The following is a 12,793-nucleotide window of genomic DNA, read 5'->3' as shown; positions in this document are numbered from 1 at the left end:
ATTATCACTAATATACAGACCATAAACGGTACATTCCAATTTCCCATATTATGTCCAGGATAAGCAATGTGTTCACTCCCCACCCTTGACTCCGCTCTTGGCAACATCCTAAAATGTATATCATTAGTGTTTTCATTTCCAGTATCAGACCTCACCCACTTTAACCATCCATGATGCTTACATCCATAATATAGTCTTCCTGGGTTCTTGATCGATCTAGAGACTAGCACCAATGCTCTTAGTCCGCAATCCCTGCATTGCACAGTTTCATATTTGGTATGGTTGATGCTGCTGTTACTTGATGATGTCATTCAAGCACAACCTAAAAAGTAAAATTTGACCAAATTAAGCTAAACAATAGCAATTTGCTTAAGTAATGGGAAATCATACAATTTTATAAAAAATTTGACCAATTTACATTGAAAGTAGCCACAATTTACATTAAAATACCTAAAATTTATGACACATCATATTTTATAATACCTTATCAGTGTTTGCATTGAGACAAAATTAATCTAATTTACAAGAAATTAGAATATATTACAGTGTTTAGAATATCTTTAATGAATCATATATCACTTATGGTTTAATCAATATCTCCCTCACATAGGTGTAGTTCTTGATTCCAAAATTCTAATAAATCTTATGCAGTTATGTCTAAAATTTACTCTTTTCCTTTGTCAATCTTGACGAGCAAAAAATTGGTGTTACCCTTTATTTCCCAAAGTTTAGTCCTCATTCTCCAAAGAGATGAAAAATAAGAAAGCAACTGGTTACTTGTAGGCCGATAAAATCATCAATCGGAACTTCACAAGTATAAGACAGCTTTAGGAACCAGTATACAGGTGAGTTTGGGAGAGCTTTGGAAAAGTGCTTTAAGGCTTCAAAGTACTTTGAGGTTCAAATAAGGTGTTTGGTAAGGATATGATCATGTTTTTTCTCCAATGCACAATCTACTCAAATCCATTTTTACAATATAGGTGAGGAGCACTAGTACAACTTATTCCCCAAAGTTAATTCATAATTTACGGCTAAAACCAATATAGTGTAAGAGATGAAATATAAATTCCTGTAACAATAGAGGGCAAGAGAAAAAAAAAGTGACGTCAAGCAGTTATATATACACACCAAGCAGTTTAGAATATCTTTAATGAATCCTATATCACTTAGGGTTTAATCAATATCTCCCAGACATATATTCAAGATATTGTATATTACAAAATGCATAAATTCAAGATAGGTCATAAGCGATTTTTGAAAAGAAAACCAAGATTGTAGGTCACAAATGATTGGAGAAAAGAAACCCAAGCAATGAGAATGGGTTGTACCGTTGAGGAGAACAAATGGAGGTGAGTGAGGTGCGGAAAAACCCTAGCTTCAGCTTGGCGCAACGAAGGAGGAAGGTGCCTATGGGTGTTCCTCTTCTGCGGTTGCGTCACGACGAAGGAGGAAGGGGCGGAAACCCTAGCTTCAGCTTGGCGCGGCGAAGGAGGAAGGGGCGGAAACCCTTGCTTCAGCTTGGCGCGATGAAGGAGGAAGGCGCCTGTGCATGTTCTCTTCTGCGTCCGCGTCGCGAGGAAGGAGGAAGGAGAAATCTGTGGAGTTTCCTCGCGGCTGTGGGTGTTCCTCTTCTGCGGCCGCATCGCAATGAAGGAGGAAGGACGAAGGAGAAATTAGGGCTGTGGAAAATAGTGGAAAAAAAAACTATTATACTCTAACAAAAAAATGACGCGGACCTACCACGAGAGTAGATCCACAACAGTCCGAAAGAAAACGCAACAAAACGTGTATATATATATATATATATATATATATATATATATATATATATATATATATATATATATATATATATACCATCCAGATCACTTTTAAGCGCCTGCAGTCTGTACAAGGATCGGGCAACATATCAAAACTAGTGATGTGGATGTTTTTTTAATATTTAGACTAATATAAAATTATACAAAATATTATGGAATTAATGTATCTTATAAATGGGCCCATTCATATATGGGCCGGAAGTGAAATTAACCCAGAAGGGGTAACTCAAGTAGGGTTTTGTAATTTGGTTTTTAGGTCTTATTGGCGTCGTCCTTACCTGTTCATCGCGGGACGCACCGACGGGATGCTTCACTCCCTGGTCCGCCGCCATGCCCTCCCCCCATCGTTCCAGCTCCGTCTCGTTTTCTTCTCCACCGGCACTTTCGCCTCCTCCTCAGGCGGCACCTCTTCTCCCGATCCCCACTTTATGGTCGACTACCTCGTGAACTCATGCGGGTTCTCTGCGGACGGTGCTTCAAAGGTCTCCAAGTCGCTTCCCCCTTTTCCGTCCACCGAGAAGCCCGACGCTGTTATTAGATTCCTCAGATCTCAGGGCTTTGACGGCGCTAATCTCAGAAAGACAATAACTTGGAGTCCGACAGTGCTCGGCTGTGATGTGGAGGCGAGCCTCGCTCCAAAGTTCAAATTTTTGCGCGACCTAGGATTATCTGAGTCCGACGTCATCGATGTCGTTATGCAGCATCCCATTATTATGGGCCACAACCTTCAGAACTCGCTTATTCCCAAATTGAAGGTTTGGGAAAGTCTCTTTGGATCGAGGGAGATCCTCCTCAAGAATCTCCGGAAGCGTAATTGGTTTTTGAGCAACAATATTGAGAAAGTACGCCCTAACTTGAACTTCTTAAGGGATGAATGTGGTATTCCTGAAGCGCGGATTTCTCTTGTTTTTAAAAGACATCCAAGCTTCATCGTGCAGAACCCAGATTCGCTCCGGGCTTTGGTGGATAGAGCTGAGGGGATGGGAATTTCCCGGGAGTCTGCGATGTTCGTCTGGATCCTTGATGTGCTGCAGGGGGTCAGCAGGGAAAAATTTGAGACCCAAGTCAAGCTCATGAACAGCTTTGGTTGGTCGAACTCAGATGTCATTGCTGCAGTCAAGAAATTCCCACATTTTTTATCCCTTTCCACAGTGGTTTTGCAGAGAAAGATGGAATTTTTAATCAAGGATGTTGGTATGGCACCATTAGACATTGCTAAGCAGTTAGTGTTTTTAGCATTGAGTTTGGAAAAGAGGTTAATTCCTCGATTTCATGTGATGGAGATATTGAAATCTGAAGGGTTATGGACTTTACAAGACACGCTATGTACAATTTTCTTATCACCGGGACCTAAGTTTATGCAGAAGTATGTGCTCCCTTACAAAGATAAATTACCCAAACTGCTTGAAATCTTGTGAATTGTAGCTGAGTTCAAAGGGAATTATCCAGACTGCGAATGAATCTAGGATTTATTTGGGTATTGACTGGATAAGCAATGATATCGAACCAACCTTTTCATGCAGTGTACTTGTTATTTTTATCTTCTATATTATGAATGTAACTGTTTCTGTTTCTGTAGTCATGAGGATGTTAGTTCTCTGAGTTCCGTTTTGCAACCTGATTTAGCTGAAAAGGATTTGTTTCAGGAACTTATCAGTCGTGCTGCCAAGGTCATAGATAAATCATTTTTATTTTCATGTTCTGTATTGTACATGCAACTGTTTTTGTAGACATGAAGATGTCAGGTTTTCGGAGTTCCATTTTGCAACCTTATAGAATTGAAAAGGATTTGCTTTAGGAAGTTGGTAGTTTAAAAATGATGAATATAACATTGAATTTAGGATGTCTAGAAACTCAACATCTTATGACTGTTCAATCCATTTAGAGGAAAAATCTTTCTAAAAGACAAATATCCTTTAAGTGAAAGTTGGCAGTTAACTCCTTCCACTTGCACTTTGTTTGGGAGGAGGTGAGGAAAGGAGAGGGGAGGGAAGAGTAAATAAGGAGGAGAGAATTGATCCTTGTTTGGAATAGAGTGAGGTAAGAAGAGAAGGGGAGAGAAGGGTAACCCTTCCCCTTGTATGCTTTCGAATTAATGAAATTTCTTACCTCCTGAATTGGGGTGTAAGGAAGGGGAAGGGGATCTCACAACAAATTTATTCCAATTTTATCTTTATTTTGGGCAGTGACAGTGGAGGTGTCTTGTTGACGAGATGATACTGGCTGCTTGCGGAGGCGGACGACGTCTTGAGATGGGTAAGAGGCGAAGGCGTTGATGGCTTGCGATGAGTAGACGAGAAGGCATCGACTGTCGATGGCTTGCGATGGGGAAAAGGGGAAGGCGTATGGTCGGTGGCAGGTGTGGCATTGGTTGGCGGCGAGGTGTGGTACCGAGCGGGTGAGTAGAGCATAATGAAATTCATGACATAGTAAATTCAATTTACGAAATTTATATTTTTAATTAAACTTTTATTTTAATTTATTTAATCAACTCCTAACTTAAATATGATATTTTAAATAGGTTTTTCAAACTCTAATTATCCTATTAAAATATATATAAATTTATTTTAAAATTTGAAATTATAGATAAATTATATTTATTTATCTATATATTTTCATCCTATTAATAATATTAATTTTATTAATTTAATTTAATTTAATTATTTTTAAAGAGTAATGATAATTTTATAATTTTATATATTTAGTTTTCATTCTTCTCTCTTTCTTCCCAAACAAAATAACAGGGGATCTATGTCAGCTACAATGCCTTCTGTCAAGGTTAGCGAGTGATATTTTTCTTTGTAACTGATTTTAACACCAATTAGTTAATATTTTTCAAATTTCAAGTGACATAGAATTTACATCAGCATATTGTCTTAGAATCTCTGCATCCAAATTCAACTTTCTTCTCCTTCCTGTGTCAGAAAAAAAATTATTCTCACTTCTTACATGTAAATTTTTCTTTGCTTCAACTCTTTTTCAACTTTCTAATGCACATCAATTTACCTAATTGTCTTCATATTTTTTTTAGGTACAAAAATTCTAAAATTAAGTATAATTCCTCCTAAATTCAATTACAGTTAACTAGAATCTAATATCAATTGGGAATCGATCGGCAATCAATCTATTTGTCGTGAGGGAACATAAACCTCATTAGTTTTTATAGGTACAAAAAGTCTAAAATAAGGTATACTTCCTCCTAAATTTAGTATAATTTTACTAAAATCGGGTATATTTTTTAATCTAATTGAACACGAATCTTTTTCCGTCTACCAATCAATTAGCAGCTCATGTCAATAGATTACTTAGCCTAAGTTAATTGATTGGCATGAGCTTCGATCGATTGGTCAGATGGAAAAAGAGTCATACATAATTGATAGAAAATATACTAGATTCTAGTTTAAATGTGCTGAATTTAAGAGAAATTATATCTCATTTTAGATTTTTTGTACATAAAAAATGAAAGTAATTAGGTAAATCGATATGCATTAGGAAGTTGAAGCAAAGAAAAGTTTACATGCAGGGAGAACAAGAATATTGTTAGAGTGTATACTAAAAGCCTAGCTTTTATATAAACATTTATTTAGAAATAAAGAATCACAGTGGTCAATATCTACATTTATTTGTTAAATGTAATTTGTTCAATTAATTTATATAGTAGACAACATGGTGTGTAGTGTCACACACAGAAGATCATGTTGTCGGTTCTTTATAAATTATAAATAGTTGCTCGCGACTAAGATGAAAATGAACAAACCATTGAAGTAGTCGTAGTGTAATTAAGTATTAGTTTATCTTAACTAATAAATTACACTGATACACTCCAAGTGTATTGAGTAGGACCATTTTAGGTAAGTTCTTTTTTACTGACTTTATAAAAGAACTAGACCTTAGTTATTATGGAAGTGTGTGCTCTTAACCCTAATATAATAACAAACACATATATTTAGTATTTATTTCTTTGACTTATCAAAGGGTGAGGTTTAGCTCGATAAATCAATATGCCCGATAAGTTGGGAAATGATATTACTTATAGTGTGTATTGTTGATTATATAAGGAATCTGTGTCCTAGTTATCTAGGTTGAGAATGCCCCCCAAGAGGAGCTCATAAGGATTGTCATGTTAAACCCTACAGGTGGACTTAGTCCGACATGACAATGAAGTTGAGTGGTACTACTCTTGGAGCTAGATATTAATTAAGTGAGTTGTCAGTAACTTACTTAATTAGTGGATATTTGTTATCTTAAACACAGGGAGACTAACACACTCATGATAAGAATGAGCTCATAATGTAATTTGGGATTGGTGCGGTAGTGCGGTAATAACTCTCTAGTGGAATGAGTTATTATCGATGAACTTGAGTTGTGTGTTCGAGGCGAACACGGGATACTCAAGCTCATCAGAAGGCCAAAACCAATTTCTCCTCTAGGTCCCTATCGTAGCCTCATTATAACCTCAAGTCCATCCAAATGTAAGACTCTTCTTGGTGTCCAAGAAGTGGGCCGGTCCAATACTTGGTGAACAAGCAAGGGCCGGCTACATCCTCTTCTATAGGGGTCGACCCTTTGCTTGGTGACCAAGCATGAAGGGGCCGGCCACAATAATTCATACAAGGAGGGTTGTTTTGAATTTTTAAAATTTTCTCTTTGTAGAAAACTATAAGTTTTAAAAGAGAGATTTTAATTTTAAAAACTTTCCTTATTTGAATTAGGCCACATGTTTTAAAAGAAAGTTTAAAAGATTTTAAAACTTTTCTTTTTTAATCATCCTTATGGTTTAGGAAAAAAGGAAGAGGAGTTTTAAAATTTAAATTTTCTATTACCATGTTAAAAAAGGAAATTTTATAAGAGAAGTTTTAAATTTTAAAACATGGTTTTAATTTTTAGTAACTTTCCTTTTTTAACTCAAACTTTAGAAAAGAGAGCTTGTAAAATTTTATAAGAGTTTTTCTTCTTGTAAATTTTATAAAAATATTCCTTTCCTCTTATGGGGGTCGGCCACCCTTGCTTGGTGGCCAAGCAAGGTGGTCGACGATGTTTAAAAACAAATAAAATCATCAAATTTATTTTTGGTGATTGATTCAATCAAGAGGAAATAAAAGGAAAAATTAAAAAGGAAAAGGAAAAACTCTTGGAAGATTTTAATTTTTGTAAAAATTCTTCCCTTATTTGCCTTGGGCAAGTATTATAAAAGAAGGGGTGAGGAGGCTTCATAAGACACAATTCTTATTCTCTTGCTTGGAGAAACTCAAGTGGCCGACCCCTCTCTCCCTTTTTCTTTTTTTTTCCCTTTTGCTCTCTTCTCCTTGGTGGTGGTGGTGGCCGGATTTTAGAAGAAGAGGAAGAAGCTTTTAGGTGGTGTTCATCTTGGAGGATCGTCACCCACACGACGTCCAAGGCGAGGCGAGGAATACGACAGAAGATCTTGAGGTCATTAGCTTACAAAGAGAAGGTATAACTAGTAGTTTTCTTCCGCATCATACTAGTTATTTTCTTTATAACAATTCTGAATACAAGAGGCAATTAGATATAGTTTTTCGAATTAGTTTTTCGAGTTTGTGTTTTCTTCTTTTTCGAATTTGTGATTCGATTGTTATTTTTGGTTAACCTAGAGTTATTTAAGGAAATTAAATATTAGCTTTCCTTAAAAGGCTTTGTCTAGGCGGTGGTGGTTGCTCTTATATCCAAGAAAGTCATGTGTCTCGCCATTAGGGGTGAGCAGTCAACCCGCCAAATCGACCAACCCGCTTATACCGACCCGAACCGAATCGAAAAAAAATAATCCGCCGGATATAGGGCCGGATGTAGGGTCCTAATATTGCATTATCTGATCTAGTAGGGTCGGATAATTTTTTATCCCAATAACCGAACCAACCCGATCCGTGATCACCCCTACTTGTAGCAACTAATGTTGATAAGTTGTTACACGTTGTAGCAACTACTGCCAATAAGCTGCTACACGTTGTAATAACTATTTCTGATTAGCTGCTATAACGTCTAATAAGTAATGTCTATTATCATTTTAAAAATTTTATTTTTTTGTTATATTTATATTTATATTTTATATTTCATTGGATATAGGGTCGGATATCCAAATAACTGACAACCCGTCGGATATCTGATATATAAGAACCGTCGGATATAGGGCCGGATGTAGGTCCCGATTTTGCATTATCTGATCTAGTAGGGCCGGATAATTTTTTACCCCAATAACCGAACCAATCCGATCCGTGATTACCCTTACTCGCCATGCAGTCCTGGAAGCCAATTTTGAAAATTAATATTTAATGGAATTAATAACTTAGGTAGATTTGAATCAATAGTGTTAAGTTCCGCTTGCGATTCAAATCTAAACCATTAAGAACATATAAGTTAAATTTGGAATCAATGATGTTAAGTTCCGTCTGCGATTCCTAATTTAACTTTTAAAGAACACAATAGGTTATTTAAGGAAAGGTTCGACACTTGTGCAAAAATTTTTGTACAGTGGAACCGGTACATTTTCCTAGGACTAACCAACAAATATACAAGTCACACAGAGCACAGACGGATAACCCGCTACAATATATTTCATCAAAAGAACTAAACTCGGATTCAGGAAAATTGCACGATCTCATTTTCTAATGCTCCCCTTCTTTCTTCTGACGTTGCTCCCACTTCATCGATGCTCTCGATGCTCATCTCTAATGAACTTGCTCTATCATCTTCTTGGTGACTTGCCATCAATGCAAGTCTGACATAGGCTACGACGACCGAATCTGATAACGATGTTTCGTCCCATATCGCTTTTAGATTCTTATGTTTCGTCCCATGTCACTAAAAAGAAATGTTTGCATGCAGGGAGTGACAAGAAAATACAATTCACACAGAGCACAGGCGAATAACCCACTACAATATATTTTATCAAAAGAACTAAACTCGGATTCCATCCTTTTTATGAACAAACAACACCGATGCTCCCTACGATGACACACTCAGTCTGATAAAGCCCTTGTCTAGCAGCTCTTGCAGTTGCTCTTTTAGCTCCTTCATTTCTATAGGTGTCAATCTGTATGGTGCTTTAGATATTAGAGCAGTTCCCGGTATTACTTCGATCTCAAACTCTACCTCTCTGATCGGTGGTAGTCTCGAAATGTCATTCGGAAACACGTCAGGAAAGTCCTATGTCACTTCTACTTCATCCAGACTCAGTCTATGTCTCTGAATGGATGAAGATGTTAACTAGAAAGCCCTCACACCCTTTATTCATCATACGTTGAGCTTTACAGCTGTAATAACGCAAGGTAGATTTGGTTTTGGTGTTGCATCGAACACAAAGGACTCATTGAAGGGTTGAGTGAAAATAAATTTTTTCAGATGTAGGAACTAAGAAGGAAGTTGAGTTTGCATGCACGGAGTTTAGGACAATTTGCCCGATTTACATTGCATGCGCCTTCATCGAACATTATGGAAAATGATATCCTTATTATGAATAAAGAGTCATCGTATTCATGTATTTTGAAGCATATTAACCTGAGCTTCCATAGCTAAATAATTTGAATTGTACACTGTTTATAAACAAGATTTGTTAAATCAATGAGAACTGAAGGTGCTAGTGGTATACAGAATAAAGGATCAGATGTTTATTATCTATATAGATTAGTCTTGCATATTGTTCATTGTTGAAAAAGTATTCATGTCTTGGCCACTGTATCAATGGTTAGTAGTCACTCGTAATTTACCTCTTTCATACTGGCACAGGGATAAATTGACAGGGGCGCCGAAGACAAACCAATCACCTTTTATCACATTGTTTAAAAAGTATTCATCTAGATAGCTAGAACATATAATTTGTTATTATCAATGTCATGGTGTAGTGATGATAAACCTTTCCTGTACTATCTGATTTCGTTGTGTAAATAAATCCCTCATTCTTTTGGATATACTAATTTTTATCTCGAGATGATATTATGGATTAATTCCAGCATTGTATGGGTCTATCTAAATTATATCCTAGGTCTCTGATGAGATTGTGAGAATTAAATTTCATTGATATGCAATATCTAGAAAATGTATTTCTGTAAGCTGTAAATTTTCTAGCAAAAATGTTCCATTACAGTAATAAGACTAATAGGTACTGCAGTGATTTTAGGGACTAGAAAATACCTCCATATGCAGTGTGGTCTCTTACTAAATGCTCTTTATAATATGAACTACTATTCTTTATTTGTTGTTACAAAGGGCTTGAGATTAACATGTTTTTTTCCAAGATTTTTAGGAAGGAAGCATTATTTATTTACCTTCAGTATAATTTTGTTCTCTTATCATCTGGTCTGAAAAATTCAACAGATGTTGTGATGTGGGAGCTACCTTCCACTCCATGAGGTTCTCATTCACACACCACATCAATCATATCTTCCTCAAGGACAAGAGGAACCTCAATAATTTCTGATGGATATCAATTTCACCAGGGACATCGATTCATTATTGAGGTGACCACTCCACCACCATGCTACAATCAGCTCACCAATCTACCTAATCTTATCACATTGCAATTAAAATTTTTATTTTTTCATTAAAATAAATCATGATTAGGAAGATTTCAAGTTTGATTATCAAAGCATGTCTTTCTCAGTGTTTTCTCTTAGGGAAAGAAATAGTGGTGTTAAAATAAAATAGCAGAAAGGTTTTTTTGAACTATCTTATCTTCTATTTTAATTGTGCAAATCCCAAATCTTATTTTAATGCAATACTATTCTTATAGCTGAATAGAGTCTTGGTGTAACGGTAAAGTTCTTATTTTATAATTAAAAGATAATGGATTCGAATCTTGAACACAACCTCTTATAAAAAGTAGGATAAGAATACGTACAATGGATCCTTTTTTAGGATCCTGTATGACAGGAGTTTCGTGTACCGGGCTTTTTGACTATTCTTACAGCTGACGGTTGGATCTCTTCATTCTGATACCAACATAAAGATAATTAAAGACATGAAACATTGAAGAGTAGCTAAGAATTCTATTTGCAGCAGTAATCACTCAGCAAATATGGTCATTCTGCAGCAAGGACAGCAAGGCCTGGTCTCCAGCCATGGCTGGGCGCAGTTCCAGTGGAACCTGTGCGCACAAGGCAGGTGAACGAGGATGTCCCCGGTCATGAACTCTTCGAGGCACACCACGCAATCCGACTGCTCCGACGACTTCCACCTCAGCTTGCTCCAGCTAAACCTCTTCTTATTGCTCTTGGAGGAGAATACCTCCCTCTGCACATTGCCAGGGATCTTGTGCTGCCCTCCTTGCTTCTCGTTCTTGCTCTGCTTCATGCTTCCAGCACTGTTATGCCTGGCAATCAAACATATCCGCTCAATTAGCCACAAGAAGATCCAACTGATTCAGACAAGTTGTAATTCTAATTCATATCAATACCTTTTAATCTGTAATCTGTCATCCAACCTCTCCTTGGCTTCCCTGGCAATATGCCCAAGTGCTTCATCATGGAGTTCTTGGTTCAAGATGCTCCTTTTCTGGTGATATTAAAAGAGATAAAAGAGTATTATCAGAATTGATCGGATCAAATTAAATTAGTATTTAGATTATTTTAATAATTCTATTATAATTATTAGTTCAGAATTAATTCTTAGTATTTAGATATAACAGTGTGTCAGCTGGAAAGAAAACAAACTCAAATGAAATATTCAGTCATACCGTGAAGCCACTACTCAGATGTTTCTCGTGGCCTGTTGTGTACAAACTGAAGGATGATCTCCTTGTTGTACCGGGCGTAGTGCCGCGGAGGTGGAGGCTTCTCCGACGAGCGTATTCGACACCAGGGAGCATTCCTGCCATGCCAACAAGCCCTTGAACTTTAGCTCCTCCCAAGTCTCAACTGCCCTTCATCCTTCTCTCACCAACAACACTGGATTTAACCAGAAAAGGTACTTCCATGAATGTGCTTATGGAGCAACCAGATGGCCATTTAAAGAGTTGGGTGGGGAGATAAAAGAGGAGAAGTTCTATAGTGGAGGCCATGTAGCCACAAGGCAAACAAAGACAGGGGCCCTTGAAGGTTACGGCCATATTGAGAGCAACAACAACCTGACATTAACCAGCACTGTATTAAACTTCATTTTGCTTGAAGTGCCTGTCTGGCCTTTTTCTAGATAATATGAAATTATCTAGAAAAAATTGATTTTCTAATTAATCAGTTGAATATAACAACATTATATATATTGTAAATAGATCATCATAAATTATTTCTTCAAATGAATAGTTTAGTAAATCAATTCCTGAGCTTCCCCATGTTTTTGTGTTTTTTTCTTGGTTCAGGATTTTAGGATTTCAAATTTACTTATAACTGTTTAATAGCTATTTGGTAGTTTTTACATTCGTGTAACAACTATTTAGTAGTTTCTATAACTGTTTAAAAGTAATTTTAATAAAATTTAAATAATTTTGATGATAAAAGTGTTGAATGTTTAGGATATAAAATTAATAATTTAGAATTTAGAGTTTAACTATGATTATGTAGTAGTTACTTAGGTAGTTGTTACAATTAAATAACAGCTACTTAGTATATAAAACATCTAATGGACATCCTTTTAGATGTTTTTTTTTTAAATTAAGATATCATTTTAGTGATTTGTATATTTTAGGGTGCTGTTTTGATTTTTGTAAAAATAATAAATTGTGTGGAATCAAAGGTTATTTTATTGTCTTAAAGAAAAAAGTAATCTTGACCTTAATGTTAAGGTCCCTTAGCCCAATAAAATGTGTCAATACTTAAATAAAATCGATGGCCATATTATCAAAAGAGGGGTATTTGGTGGGTAGCAAAGAAGTTATTGGTGATCGACAAAAAGAGGTGAGCTAATATACTAGATCATGATATCATCCACGTTATCAAAGCAATGATAAATAAATTGAAACTATTGCCACCCCCTAAGAGGTGGGACTGTAAATGAACCAAACATTCATAAATAAGTTTGGTATTCGA

General features: G+C 36.2%; 2 protein-coding genes across 2 annotated transcripts; one reads left to right on the top strand and one right to left on the bottom strand.

Moving 5' to 3' along the window:
* The first annotated feature begins 2,125 nt into the window (after positions 1–2,125).
* LOC122011309 lies at positions 2,126–3,556 on the top strand. The gene is made up of 3 exons (XM_042567696.1): positions 2,126–3,075; positions 3,400–3,490; positions 3,551–3,556. Exons 1-3 carry the CDS (start codon positions 2,126–2,128, stop codon positions 3,554–3,556), a joined length of 1,047 nt encoding a protein of 348 aa, XP_042423630.1.
* Positions 3,557–10,619: 7,063 nt separating this feature from the next.
* LOC122007821 (probable E3 ubiquitin-protein ligase RHY1A) lies at positions 10,620–11,784 on the bottom strand. The gene is made up of 3 exons (XM_042563345.1): positions 11,506–11,784; positions 11,227–11,324; positions 10,620–11,142 (listed from the first exon to the last, which is right to left on the bottom strand). Exons 1-3 carry the CDS (start codon positions 11,644–11,646, stop codon positions 10,836–10,838), a joined length of 546 nt encoding a protein of 181 aa, XP_042419279.1. The 5' UTR covers positions 11,647–11,784; the 3' UTR covers positions 10,620–10,835.
* Positions 11,785–12,793: the final 1,009 nt, after the last annotated feature.

The sequence above is a fragment of the Zingiber officinale genome, chromosome 8A, assembly GCF_018446385.1.
Source record: "Zingiber officinale cultivar Zhangliang chromosome 8A, Zo_v1.1, whole genome shotgun sequence".
NCBI lineage: Eukaryota > Viridiplantae > Streptophyta > Magnoliopsida > Zingiberales > Zingiberaceae > Zingiber > Zingiber officinale.
This window is presented reverse-complemented; position numbering and strand designations above follow the sequence as displayed.

Coding starts and splice junctions, on each gene's coding strand:
- LOC122007821 (XM_042563345.1), bottom strand. CDS start 11,646: ATGGCAGGAATGCTCCCTGGTGTCGAATACGCTCGTCGGAGAAGCCTC. Junction 11,325..11,505: donor ATCTGAGTAGTGGCTTCACG/GTATGACTGAAT, acceptor TAATATCACCAG/AAAAGGAGCATCTTGAACCA. Junction 11,143..11,226: donor GACAGATTACAGATTAAAAG/GTATTGATATGA, acceptor TTTGATTGCCAG/GCATAACAGTGCTGGAAGCA.
- LOC122011309 (XM_042567696.1), top strand. CDS start 2,126: ATGCTTCACTCCCTGGTCCGCCGCCATGCCCTCCCCCCATCGTTCCAG. Junction 3,076..3,399: donor GCATTGAGTTTGGAAAAGAG/GTTAATTCCTCG, acceptor CTGTTTCTGTAG/TCATGAGGATGTTAGTTCTC.